The 14,896-nt window shown below is 39.1% G+C and overlaps 1 protein-coding gene across 1 annotated transcript in view; it reads right to left on the reverse strand.

The window, feature by feature from the left end:
- Positions 1 to 14,896, reverse strand: part of lamc3 (laminin, gamma 3) — a 119,533-nt gene that overhangs the window by 56,288 nt on the left and 48,349 nt on the right. Inside the window, exons 5-7 of the mRNA XM_061060790.1 lie at positions 8,420 to 8,608; positions 7,313 to 7,430; positions 788 to 886 (exon numbers count right to left, since the gene is read on the reverse strand). Of these exons, the coding sequence (XP_060916773.1) occupies positions 788 to 886; positions 7,313 to 7,430; positions 8,420 to 8,608 (406 nt within the window). The remainder of the gene's footprint in view (positions 1 to 787; positions 887 to 7,312; positions 7,431 to 8,419; positions 8,609 to 14,896) is intronic.

Genomic DNA, 14,896 nt, shown 5'->3' on the forward strand with positions numbered 1-14,896 from the left:
CGTAGCTATTCATCACCGCATTCCTGTGGTGGTAGTCTCTTTTCTAATCTCCCTCTCCCTGCAGCAGGCGGAGTGCTGGTCTGCGGGTGTTAAGGAGTAAGGGACCAAATGAATCTCAGCTGCAGAGACCCCAAGCGCTGACCTACAGACGCTCACTGGCATATGGGTGGGACAGGAGCACTGCTAAAAAATCAGCCCCAACACTAGTCACATTACACAGGAGAGGGGCCCGGCCAATGAGGCGTGAAATCAGGGGGAGAAAAAGTCAACAAACAGGGAGAGGAGGATTATTCAATAGTTTGAGACCTTGGGGCTCTGAGTGTATTGCTGATGTCACAGTGAGTTTATCAGTTTGAAAGATGATAGAAACAGACAGAGACCTGGTTACTGACTGATGTACAAACAGTCAGTGCTGTCCAAGAAGACAAAAAGATGGATAGGACCAAATCTAAGAGCTATTTTAAGACTTATTCTTCTTCTCTCAATCAAATATGGCTTTTCAATCTCTTCTCACATCAAAAAAAAAAACATGTATCTCTGTGTAAGTTATTTTTCAGACTCTCCTTTTTCAGCAATTGTAAGGTGTCATTTTAAAATTGACAAATTATAATCATAAATTTGTTATCATTAATAACTAAGACTTATTATAGCCAGTTATACACATAAGTGCATGAACCACTCATCAAAGCTTCAGTTGTTCCATTGCTGATGGCTTTAACCGTTGCCCTGGTAACCAGAGGTCATGTGCGCACATGCATGACGTAGGCAACAGTGTTATCACACACACCTGTCACAGCTCTGGCCCTCCACGTTCATCTTACAATGACATCGTCCATCCAAAGGAGAGCAGACGTCCAAACTGCCGCTGGGGTCACACTCACATGGCCTAAAAACGACAAGCGAGGCGAAGATTAGTGATATAAATCCGCTGGAAAAGATGTGCATCGTGGGAGAAAACACGTTATTTTGAAGTAAGGAGCAGGGATTTTTAAGACAAAGTCATTATTATGTGATAACTTTACTGATATTCATTAGAATATTCTTTATTTGCTTGCCCTTCCTTTCGGATCACAAATGAAGCAGAGTAGCGTTTTCTGGCAAAACTTCACCAACTACCAAGGTGCTTGGAGAATAAAAGGCTTGAAGAGCTCAAAAAGCTCCAGCAGCAATTATAGTATGAAGATCAATTTTATTAACGTTATAAAACATACACGTTTCAGCCATGTTTGTCAGATCACAAATGTCATGAAACTTTAGCTTGAGGCTTGAACGTCGGCCCCAAAAATGTTAAAGTGTGTTTTAATCATCACTTCACCGCTTCTGGTTACAAGAAGTCAACATTTAAGATGGTTGATTTAGCACACAATCTATCAGAAAAATCAAAAACACTCAGTAAAACAACCTTGGTAAAAGTAAACGAGGTGTATGGCTCAGTAGTGACTTGGATTATGTCAAAAAAGATTTGATCACCATCATTGATTAATGACTTTTAGTGTGAAACTGTAACACAGAATCTGTTTTTTAATGAGGAGCTATTAGAAATAATTCAATTATCTCAAGGCTTGAAGTCTCTGCTTGTTTCTGCTCCACTGGTCTGTGTAATTCACACCTCAGCTCAACAGCCTGATTTTGCAGCATGAATGAGAAAAAACAGTGTGAGTGTGTGTGAGCATGCTGGTGTCATGTGTACATGTATAGCCTACACGTGTGTGATAATAGAGTTTGGTCTTTGAGAATAATCCATGCTTAACTGAGGGACTGCTTTGAGTGTACACTTTGATTTATAGATTTGTTTTTGCTTAAACTTGTTATATTCAGCAAATGCCATGAGTTTTGATAGTTACAAGTAAATACTTTATAGAAAATGTTCTTTAAACACACCTTCTCAATTGAAAGTTTAATCTGCACTTAATTGTGTTTATGGCCATTTTAGTCAGCTGCAACAATCCCTGGAGTTGTTTTTAGCCACTTGTCCGCAGTAAGACCAATGTTTCCTACCTTTTTAGCTCAATTTCGATCTCCTCCAAAAATGTCTGGCTTTTATCACCTTAGATGCTAACTTCACCTCCATTTTTACTCACTAGTTGTTAACTTTGCTGTTTGGTGCTTGACAGGAGTCCTACAATGTTTTCAGAGCTTTTTAAAGCCATTTTAGGTAAGCTGTAAACAAACCTTTGAGTATAGAAAGCAATGTTTCCCCTACCATTATATTGGGGGGGTGGCCTGCCCCCCAATATAATGGTAGGGGAATGGTAGGAATGGTAGGGGAAATGGTAGGGGTAGGCTTGTCCACAACCCCCCAACACTGTAAACCTAGGGGAAACACTGGAAACCTTACATTTTTTTATGGCTAACATGTTGGCTAACATCTTTCAATCATGGCGCAACATCAACATTCATTTGGAGTTTTGTTTTTTTGCTATAAGTCCAATAAGACCTCTCCTTTTAGCACATGTTTGGTCTCCTCCAGCTTCTAGGTACGATGTCTTGCTCTGCACTGTATTAAGCTGCTAAATAACACACTGTTTAATGTTCAATGCTGACTTTGCTTTTTGGTGCTACAAGCTTTTGCCCAGCGCAGAAGTCTTTTTCATCTTGAGAAATTTGGCTGATATTAGCCCATAGGCGTATCAATAGATCTAAGAAAACAAGAGCAACCCATTTCAATAACTCTCCATACTATTGAATATAACAGCTTTCATTTACAAACCCAAATAACACAAACCTTCAGAAGCTCCGAGCAGCTGTGTCATCCTTTATTGGTGTGTGACCATAGTTTTTAAAGCTGTTGGTATTTTGGTTGTTTCCATCATGTTTTTTTTTTTGTGGAACCTGAAGTGACAATAAGTAGAGTTGTAGCACTCAAAATCGGTCAGTCTAAGGACCACTTTTTGAAGGTCACGGTCTCGTGTCAATCAAAAGCATCTGAATCAAAAGCATTCTCCTTTTCATGTCTCGGTCTCACACTGTGTGGACACCGGATATTAAATCAAGAGCAGTCAAGAACACCACTGAAAGGCTATTTTTTCAAGTCAGTACAGTGATTAGAAGGAAATAGTAGTAATAGGAAAGAAAAAATACTTCAATTCATTCATAATTAGATTTTTGTCCCCTGTCTGCTGCACACAAGATGATGATTTTTCACTGATATTTACTGTATTGGTCCTGTCTCGGACTCGCCCTGCCTTGGTCTTGGTATTGACTTGGTCTCGATCCATAAATGTCTTGGTCTTGTCTCTGTCTCTGAGCCCTCTAGTCTCAGGTATGTCTTGGTCTCGGTTAGTGTGGTCTTGACTATAACACTAACAATAAGTTAACAAAAGGCAGATTTTGTTATGTTTGGTTACATGTCAATCCATGTCCACAGATACTATGGAGGTGCATGTCAATTACAGATAGACAAAACCTAAAGCATTCAGCTTTATTGCCAATTTTACTTTAAATGGCACTGTAATGAAGTAATGAACATAACACTGAATTTACGAGGGCTTGAAACTGATTGAGAGCAGAAACTCATTAGGGAAATATTGACTGAGGTAATAGATCAGTCAGGAAGAAGGGTCATATCAGATCTGGTTCCACTCAATCTTTTTGAAAACAGTGCAGTCACCCCCTGAAATAATAAAAAGTAATGCAGGTTTAAAACTTCCCATTGGCTTAATACTGAACTACAAAAGATGGCTTACACTAAATTTCTGTTTTTCTATTTAACAGTTCACACCACATCCACAGCTAGTTTGTACAAGTAATAAAACTGCAAACAGTCATTGATATGCATTCCAACACCATCACAACTTAATATTCCCTCTGCAAGCAGAGAGGGTCAGGGAGAGTTAGGCTGAACCTCTTATGAATATAAATACTACAACATAATTCTCACACGCACATCACACATACATGTGGCATCCTCTACACTTTCTCACATACTCATACGTATGCACACTCTGTATGGGAGCTCCCAGGTCAGATAAAGTTGGACGTTGCTTTCTTGTCATCAAGACAGATGTATGCAGCATACACATGCACAATATGTAGTGCATCCTCCAACAACAAAGGATGCATGAAAACACCAAGGCTGAGTGTGTGACTGTCTAACACCCTAGTGGTCAACCAGTCAGATGTAAAGGGAATGAAATCAGTGTTAAGTTCACTTATAACCTGCTAAGCTCATTGTTGTAGCACACTGCTACGATTAGAATCCGTTTGACTACAATAACTGAAAAACAATATTTCATTAGCTGCATTTTGTTATTATGTTTGGTGCTCCTTTAATAAATAGAGAACAAATAGCCAACCAGTGATTAGACAATTGTGGAGCTTTTCCCAAATCAGCCATTAGTTTGTCTCTGCCAAAACACCAAACAATGTCTCTTTATTATTGGAAACATTTATTGAATGCATGCTAGAAAATTCAATGTCATGAATGAAGTGGAACAATGTAATTATCATGTATTACATGTTGAATTATGGTCTATAAAAAGCCTACTATTATTGATTCCCCCCCCCCCTGCCTTGAAATCTCAATGGCCACCCCATTAACCACCCCAAAATCCTTAAACGTGATTGGCTATTTGCTTTGCAAGAGGTGGGACTTGTGTTTAAATCCAATATTCAGGTTGTGTTCAGGCATTTCATAGTTTTTCAGTGTGCAGATGTTAGTTAAACCAGACTTAAATAGGGGTAATATGATAACTAGTCTACAATAACATTTCCTGACTAGATACTTAGCATTTTCATTTAAATGGAAAAGTTTCTCCTTGGCTGCAGTTAAGGCTGGTTTCTGAAGTTTCTGAAGGCTGCTATTGTGGATCCGATCAGTAGGTGTTATTTCAAAGAAATGGTCCCTGGCTGCTTGGTTCTAAAAGGTCTTCATACACCGTCTTCATCCTCCTTGTGTGCTGTCTGACAAACCCGAACACTGAGTGTGTGCAGCAGGAGATCATTTATGGCAATAAATGTCAGACGTTGTAATTTCTAAAACACACCAAACAAACGGTTGGTTCCCATCGAGGAGGGCAGCGGTTTGTTTACCCTGGTAATGCAAAGTTGCTGAAAATTTAGTCCAAAATCCAAATATGTCGATAAAAAGTTGAATGAAATAGTTTGATGAACAGCATGTTTTGTTTTGTCAATGGTTTTGGTTTGGAGGCCCAATATGGCATGTTGTCTGAAAAAAGAAGGGAGGACATTTTTTGATTAGACATTTTTGCTTTCAACAATGTCTCTGATGAAGGGTACCAACCGCTTTTTATTTTTTAATTTCTGAAGTCTTGAAAGAGAAGGACCTTCCTCTTCTTCTTTAAAAGAAACACAGAGACTGGTTCTTGCTGATAAATGAGGACATTTATTGTCATATAAATGCCTACTCGTTGAGTAAGTGAGGGTGAATAAGAATTTTTATAGGAGAAAGTACAAATAAAAAAAAGGCAGAAATGAACTCACTTTAGCGTGAATGAAAAACAATATCTGATGATATACTGACATCAGAGTTGTTGAATAATTGGAGCTGACTATATGTATAGCTTATTTAATGCTTAAATCATCAACGGTTCTTACACTCTTCATCACATTTATGATATGTGATATGATTAATTTGACTTTGATATAATTCATATATCAGTTAACAAACCCTGTTTTCATTCATCAAAGGTTTTCTTTGCTCTCTAAGGTTACATTGGTGGGCTTGAGTCCCTCTATTGCAATTCAAGGATAAAAGAGCTTCATTTGTGTCTTTTGAATTTCAGGTTGGGCATGCTTCTTTTGTAGGTGTGAATAGGTGTTGATGAATTCTTCATGAGACAAGTTCAAAATAAGATTAGTCCCTCCAGAAAGTTGTGATGTCGCAATTCAGCCATTTCAAGCAAATTCAACCAATACCTGCACCCTATCTGCAACCTTGACATTTTTGCCTTGACCTTCCGCAAATTTGAACAACCATCACATTTGAAGAAGTAAAACACCAATTCTTCATTAGACTATTTCAACCAACCAAAGGTAACCTGTAGATTATCCTATGAGTATTAGGATAGCATTGAAACAACGTGTGAGAAATTAGAACTCCATGGCAATTAACTTTAGATTCATTTTGTTTTCCCACATTATATTTGGAATCTGGAGGCTGAAATTGATCTGAAGTGATGGCGAGGCGACACAGCTTGCTCAGCCAAGATGCTGTCCCAGACGTTCACAGCTCATGGGTGACAAAAAATGCATCAAAATATTACAACAAAGGCTGTCGCAGACCCAGGATATTGGGACACAACAACAAAAGCAAAAGGCCTGTGAAAGAGGGACTGTATAATTATCGAACTACTTTTTCTTGGGGGGCGTTTTTTCTGCTGTCATGTTAACGTTACCAAACCTCTGTCTTATTCAGAAGGGAATCTATACTTAGTGGTCTGTCATGTTTATTACTGAAGGGATTGACGGGTCTTCTTGAGTACCGAGAAGCTGGATCAGAAAGCAAAGTTTTTTGAAGTGAAGGCGAAAGTTCATATTTGGAGTCTCTGGAGATTTGTGGACTTCTCACAAACAAGGGTAGTTCACGCTTCACTGAAAGCAATAGATATGACAGAAATGAGAATAAACCAGAAAGTTGTGTGGCTGTAAAGACAAAGCACATTTTACACTTTTACACTTTACGTACAGTACCCTTGTGAAAAAAGAAATATGGATTCTAGCAGCAGCATATATCATGTAGTCATGCAATCCATTCCTGTTTAGTCTGATAAGACAAATTGAATATTAATCAATTTAGGTGATGAGATGATAATAATAAAACAATCCAGAACCTAAATTCCAATAATGAGTAAAAGCAAGCAGCAGTTATTTGAGAAGTGGAATGACCCTAATACGACCTGTTTGGAGTTTGATTTAAATAACATTTCAGAGATTTGATTAAATTAAATACAATTTTCCATGTTTCCTAAGCAAAATATGAAGTTCTCTGGATTAGCTTGCGTGTTTGAATGATTGTTAGCACTTTGATACTGCATTTGGCACAACCTGGTGCCTGCTGATAAGGAGGTCACTAATTCACAGCGGTGTCGCACGGAAAAAAAATGAGAATCCTCTTGTTTACGGCTGCTCTGCAGTTTGATAAATTCATGCTGGGGGATGTTAGATGGTGTAACTTCAAAACACAGGTTATATATTAAGTCTGTTTATGTAACCTGTTTATTTCTTTAAAACCCTACCTTCTTTTAAAGGCCTTGTTTTTTTTTTTTTTTTTAACCATTTCTTTATTTAATTTCAAGATAACTTTGTTTGTTTTTGGGCGCCTGGCATCTGTGCATATGATGCTGCAGCTCACCTGCAGCCACCAGGGCCAAGGGAATGGAAGCCAGCCTGGCATGTGTCGCATTTCTCTCCTGTCACGCCAACACGGCATGCACACCTTCCTTCAACATCACACTGCAGACCCACTGAACCTGCAAAGGACAAAGGAGAAATCATGCAGGAAGAAATAGCGGGTAAGGAGTATACAAAGCGGTCAAAAAAAGAGAAACGGATTACATGAAATGGATTAATAAGTCATCAATAATGTATTACGGCAGGGATAACTGAAAACCTGTTATTGAATTCCTGCACAGAAACCCCATGGACTTGCAAAAGCAGAATACACTATAACCTCACAAGCACACTGCAGCCAGTGTGTACTGTAGCTGTAGTTAATGGAGAAAAAAAGACCAGCCAGGGATATGAGAGAAAAGGAAGCCTGATGGAGTCAGCTATATCCTTTTATCAATATAATGGACTCTAACAGCTCTGTGCAATCAGTTTACACTGTTTAGAAACTTTGTAGGAAAAGGAAGCTGGTGTTTTTGTTCATTTCCTCCCTTGGTTGTCTCTCTTTATACACTGACGATGGTGTAATTAAGTGTACCAAATATTTAATTTCCCTCAACCTAAAATTAGACTCTACTTAATGACCACTGAGTGTCTTCATTGATGATGTTCACTGAGTAAACTGGATCAATTTACAAGCGGCAGGGCTGAGTAAAGGCATGGATTTCTTTAATGGTCTTTTGGGAAGCTGAGGCGAGGATATGTCTGATGAGATGTGTGAGGCATGAGATGAACGAGATTGTATAAATTATGAATCAGAAAAGATTCAACTCTTAGGCGTGGTTTGGCAGACAAGCGGAAGATGTGTAAAACTTCATATTAACATTATGTTGTTAATAATTTAAACAACATTAGTCATGAAATTTGCAACTTTTAAATCCTCTGAGTCCTTTCCTTGAAGCTACATCTAGCCTTGGGTGTATAATTGTTCAATACAATATTCAAATGTAACCGTAATTAAATGTTCTTAAGCGAGGGAAAACAAGCATGTTAGTAATGACATTAGCAAGGATTATAGTAACCATTTCTTTAAGGTATCAAGGCAATTTAGGGTTTAGCATCCACAGCTTACCATTAATATTGCAGTTGCAGGGCAGGCAGTGTTCCTCAGCAGATTTCCTGTAGTGGTTCCCTTTACAGCGCTCACAATGGGGCCCATCAGTGTTGTCTCTGCAGCTCACACAGCGCCCCCCACTGCCAGTGCTCCTGTACTGCTCCATGTCGAATACGCAATCGTCTGACCTTCCACTGCAGTTACACTCTGTGAGGGAGGGGAGGGAGAGCGAGAAAGAGAAAGAGCAAAAGGTCAAGTGAGGAGAGACGTGGAGACGGAGGAAAAAAGACGCAGCAGGAGCGGAAGATAAAGGCAGAAAGAGGCGGCGAGGTACAAAAAAAAATAAAAAATGAAGACAGAAATAGATGGAGAAAGGAGACTGAGGGGGTTTATATGTGTGAGAGATTATGTGTTCTGGGATTGGATCATAATTTAGAGGCTCGTTGCTAATCTCATTTCACAGAGGCCTAATGAGGAGCCAATCAGCTGTCAGGGGGCACTTAGATAACAGTAATTCATGTTTATACAAGAACAAATTACTCGACTGATAACACACCACCACAGCTCTCATACCCCTTCACATCAAATCCCTCCTCAGTTTACCAGTTGCCCTGAGGGGGGATTTAGGTGGAATTGCCCATTTTACTTTGAACCAAGCGCTCCGTTGTGCTTGCAATAACCATATAATTACTCCTTCCTGTTAATAAGGAGTCTCACAGGTGTGCACCTTATTTCAATGATTAAAAATGAGCGCCTGTTGCTTTAAATCTAACGCGGCATAAACTTTGGAATGAGGGTGAAAAACTTTAAATAAATATCCAATGAAGACTTCTATATTCCATCTGGCTCTAACTTGTTCTACATTCATCAATTATTTTGAGGAAATGATGATTCACACAGTTCTAGAGAAGCCCACAGTCTTTCAATTAGGACTCCTTTGAAATGTATTAAAACAGTGAACAAGTAACAAGCTGTTCATTGACTGGATAACCTACGTTATTTACATTTTTTGGTTTATTATGCAAATTACAACAAGTTAAAGGCGTCCATGATGGTTTTTTTTTTTTTACCCCAGAAAGTAGATATGGCTATCATGTTAGCAAAGAGTCACCTTTTATGTTGCTGAATACACATTAATTTGCATTTGGGGTTGTGTTTGTACATGATAAAAGTTCAACACTTTCCTTTAGTTCTGCTTCCTTCAAAGATAAAGGAATTAGCATGCTCTTTAGCAATTAAATAATTGACTGTGTTCACTAGCTAGTCACTAGCTTTGCTAAAGTTGCATGGTGTTTGTCTGGTGCCCTGAAACGGTGTGTGGGTGTTACGCTCAGCTGCCTTGTCTTGTCTTGTAAAAATCTGGATCTAGTAATCCAATTAAAACAACAGACTCATTTCATGGGGTTAGCTTGTTTAGCCTATTGCCTTATGAGTTAGTATAAGTTTTCCTGCGTTCAGTGGACAAACTGGTCTAAGAACTTGTTCAACACTGTGTACAGCGAGTTTATCCGACATAAGTTAATCCTAAAAATGCTGACTTTTGCATTTTGAAACCAGTAGTGGAAAGTAACAAATTACATTGATCTATGTTATGGTAATTGAGTGGCTTTTTTGTGTGATTGTACTTTTTTGAGTAGTTTTCAAAGTAAATTATTTTACTTTTACATAAGTATCTTTTGGGAGAAGAATGCTATGGAAAAAGCATCTGGTAAAAAAAATAAACACATATCCCAGCTTCAAAATCCATACTGTTCATGGGGATTTGAACAAATGTAGCTCTAGCAAAAGTTCAGCCAGGAAGACTTTAATCTGCATGCTGGTTTTATTGTTCATTCTCATACTATATCACATGCACTCCTCCACGCATGCTCACGCATAATCTTATATTCATCAGCTGTTTCATAACACTGTTCCGCTGCCTCATTGTTAGCCTATCATATGGCTGCTGTCTTTTTAAAATATGGCTTTCTCTTCCACTAGTTCAATCGTGCCATTGTTATGTGCAACCCTCCCCCTCTTCACGACCAAGCCTTAGCAGTTTCATCACCTTCACCATCCCATCAGGCTCAGATCACATACTCCGCCATCATCCGGTCAACCTCAGCCTTCGCAGTTTGGTCAAACCTAGATCAGCCTTTCATCCCATCAGCCTCAGATGACATCATCAACCATTTTCCCATCAAGCCCAGTCTTCACAGTTCAATCAGCTTCTTCATCCCATCAGCCCAGACGACATCATCGAGCTAACGCCTCCACCAACAGTGACTGGACTCCAAGGGGGGATAGATCTTGCTGCCGCTCAGGGCTGACATCCTCGATCACTCCATCTTCCTGTAGAGTTCAAGCGCCTAAGATTCTCTGACAATAATTCAATGTTGCATATGTTCTGATTGATGAGACTAAAATAAACTGAAGCAAGCAGTTCCCTTTTGCATTGCTAGTAGCGTCCTGTGGAACAAAGCATAACTCTTATGACAAACGCTGAGCCTTCACATTTGCAGTCATTGTGCTCCCAGGGAAACATATTCTGACAAATACTGACACAACACATACCAAGTCACTGCAGCATGACTCAGCTGTGATTGACACTGGTGGGCAACTGGAGCACAAATAGGACCAGCCGTCTCTACCTGTCAGCTCACATGCTCTCTATCTTTATGGTACACGCTGGTGGGGCTGCCACTGCTGGACAGACAGGTAGCTGATAGCCAGGTTGCAGAACTGTCAACAAAACCCTGAGCCTCAGCTGTTTGTTCTTTATTGACACAAATTCATGTTTACCCTTACAACATGTCATAAAGGAGATAATACATGATGTACTGGGAGAATGTTCATATTCTAATGTTATCTCTTAAACCACACTGTTCTATTCCCTCATCATGGGTTCACCTTTTGATTGGAATAAAATAAAGTCATTCTCCTCATTGCAGTCCTGAAATGTTTAAATGTTTCAAGCATGAAGAGGGACTTGTTAAAGTCATGTATTTACAGAAAGATTTCATATTCACAATTTTGTAATTACTCACTTAACTGTATTCCCATCACAGGTTATCTCAAAATACATTTTATGAGTGAACTAGAGCTAGAATAATTGGTTTGTTTAATTATGATACTTCATCCTGAAATGAGCTTCAGGAAAAACTGAGCATGGCAGTCCCTCACAAGTCTATTAACTAATGTTTTAATTACTCTGCTTTATTTTAAGAGCATTATGTGTCTCAAGCTTATGATTGGCTGTGCCCACTTAGTTATTTTATTTTTGGTTTTCTGTAATGTATAACAGGTGTGTGGTTTTCCCACGATGTCCTTTTTTTTAATGTTACAACAATACATCATCAGCCCTTGATATTGATTCAATTTCGGACCTGTCAGCGTCTTGACTGAAGGGCCATCATGCTATTAATCCCATAATTATAAGCATGTTTAAAGCTGCAGAAAGAGGAGAGAAGTGTCGCAGAACAGTTCATGTACGTGGGATGAAGACTGCTACAGCACAGTACAGCAGAGGCAGACTGAGACAGAGCAAATCACTTCAAGCTGTTTGTCAACAGGTTTAACACAAAGACCTTGACACAGCTCGTGTTAAGCCATCTTGACCACATTTAGATCTGCCCGCCCACAACAACCTCCTCTTGGACATGCTTTTCTCAACCCTGTCCAGAAACCACACAGTCTGAACATCCTATCCATGACTGAGGCTATGTAGTAAAGATGTTGACTTGGCTCCAAACTCAGTATGAGAACATTAGCGCACTTTAATCTGCAGATTTACAAGAAGTAACTTAAAAGCATATGTCATGCAGGGTAGTTTTGATGGTGACCTGACATGTTTTCTTTTTATCCATTAGTTCTTTTGTCTCAATAACATAGACACAGGGATGTGCGCATAGACACACTCCCTGGCTACTAGAGTGCACATATTGTAATATCAATGGTCAAGATACTGAACCCCTAGCTCCCAAAGCCTTCTGTGTGAGTATATACAGTACTACAGGGTAATAAGTCTTGCAAGGAACAAATTCTCTTAATATATTTCCCTAGCTGCAAGATGTGCGTGAGCAAAATGTTTATATTCATGGTATTTCACCAAAAATAATTCTTCAAGTACAATATCTGCTGCTGGAAACTAAAGTCTGTCTGCAAATGGGGGTTTTTCCAAAAGGGTAAGACACGACTGGTTTAACTTAACGATTAAAGTTATAAGTAACTTTCAAAAGAACAATTGAAAAGTTGCACTTCACCAACTCAACATTTAAGACTTTTTATGATTCAGACAAACGCTATCATACTTCAGTAGCCTTTTTTCCCTTGTTCTCACGGAAAGAACTCTGATTGATTGTAGGTCGTGTGAAGCTACATGTAGTTACCTTTGTAGGGCTTATTGGTAATTACCAGCACGAAGGAAACATAACTGACATGATTTGCAGTGATTGGTTCAAACGTATACATATTTGTTAATCGATAAAATACAGGAACCAATGCCCAAGAGGCAACTGCCTTAAAAAAATGGCCTCCAAAAATTCTAAATTCACTTATCTCCTTCCTTCCTCCATTATTATCATGAACTTTCTGATGTGAAACAACCATGACCTGTTGTTGTTTTTTTTCTTCACGTGTAGCTCTACCAATTTTCAGTTAGATAACGCTTCTTCTGCCTTAAACATTACTTACTCTCTGATGTATGTCGCTTTGGATAAAAGCATATGCTAAGTGAATTGTAGAATTGTAGAACATGGCAATGTAATGAAAAAAAAACGCCTCTAGGTATGTAGATTCCTCATAAATTATACTATTTGTTCCCAAAACGCCAATTTTGCCCAAGGACATAATGCAAGTGTTACCCTCACAATATGCTTGGTATAAGTCATATCATTGCAAGAAGACCAGGTTGGGGTTAATGGTGAAAAACTGTGACAGTAGTCTGGTATATGAAGGGTTAATCATGTGTTTTATTCTGTCATGGATGCAGTTTGCTTTTTAATAGCACAGTACAAGTCAAGAATCCAAAGAATCAGAAAAGTCCCAATCCAACCAAGACTTCTCTTTCCTGTAGGTGGATGTCTCCACTACAGAGAAACTCCCAGCTTCTTCGAGTAAAAAGAGATGGCTCAGTGCCTCCAGTGACTCTGAAACTGGACACTAACCTCCTGCGGCATTTCAGACTCCTGCTGGGCGCTTCCATGCAGGACTCTTTAATTTGCATATCATGCCAATAAAGGCGTGGATGCTGCCCTCGTATTGCTCCTTGGGGCTGTGTCTCACAGAGATTAGGCAATGTGACAGCCATGCTCTTCCCCTGTGAAAGTTTGGAAAGTACATACTGCAAAAACAGTATATTCTTGGCTTCCGAGCCCAAATACACTTTTAATCACAGTATTTGCAGCGGTACTATCTAAACATATATCAATAAATTCATGGAGATGCAAAATTTTAATTCAATCATTAATTCTCTAGACTGCTTGTCCCATTTGGGGTTGCGGACTAGATAATGGAGCTGACACCTTGGACTGGTCGCCAGTCAATCACAGGGCTGACATGTGCAGACAGAAAAAACATTCACGTCTCACAAGCATGTATTTGGATTGTGGCTATTCTCTCACCTGCTTAAGCAACAATCCTCCATCTTATCTCTTCACAAGACTCATTTCTTGGTACTGTTGCAGAATGCATTGCAGGGAGTGCCTAGTATCCCTGCAGGCTCAGTCATTTCTCAATTTTTACATCTAATTTTCTGGACGAATGAGACGTCGGACTTGCCAAGAGAGGAGAACAGTGGCAGCAGATAAGAAACCAGTCTATGAGGGATCATGCTGCAGGTATCTGTACGACCTTTAGTGTACTGTTATGGACAAATCAGACCTCAACCAAACCCAAACACTATTACACCGTCTTCCTTTGTGTCTAGATTAATGATGTGAATTTTAATAAAGCTAGAATCAACTTAGCCAAGAAGACTGAAAGTAAGGGCAAAGGAGAAACCCTGTCACCATTCATTTACTTAGCACATATATACACCTTTTTGGAGTGATATAATAAGTTTATGGACACAATGTACCTATTATGATGTTAATTGACTAACCCACGAGGTACTATAGGTGTACTTCTTAACCTTTTGATTGCCAGGCTCTTTCAGCTTAGAAGCTACAAATGCATCCTTTTATTTAATTAATAAATAATAATTAGGTTTTGTGTTTTTGTTGATTGGTTGTTGGGGGTTAGGGTAGGGTATGGGTTAGGGTTAGTGGTTAGGGTTATGCGTCACTAAACTTGAGAAAACAATTCACCGCTGTTTTGCCATTTTCACAGGCATTACATGTTTGCAATGTACAGTGGCTTTCATGTGTGGTTCTCCGGGGAGTAACAGGGTCAGTTACTCACACCATCCTGTCAGCTCTGGCTGTAATTAGGAGCCATAGGTTAAGACAAAGATAAACTTTATTGATCCCCCATTGGGGGAAATTTCTTTGTTACAACAGCTCAAAAACAGTAGTATAA

Source organism: Labrus mixtus, chromosome 17 (assembly GCF_963584025.1).
Source record: "Labrus mixtus chromosome 17, fLabMix1.1, whole genome shotgun sequence".
Classification (NCBI taxonomy): domain Eukaryota; kingdom Metazoa; phylum Chordata; class Actinopteri; order Labriformes; family Labridae; genus Labrus; species Labrus mixtus.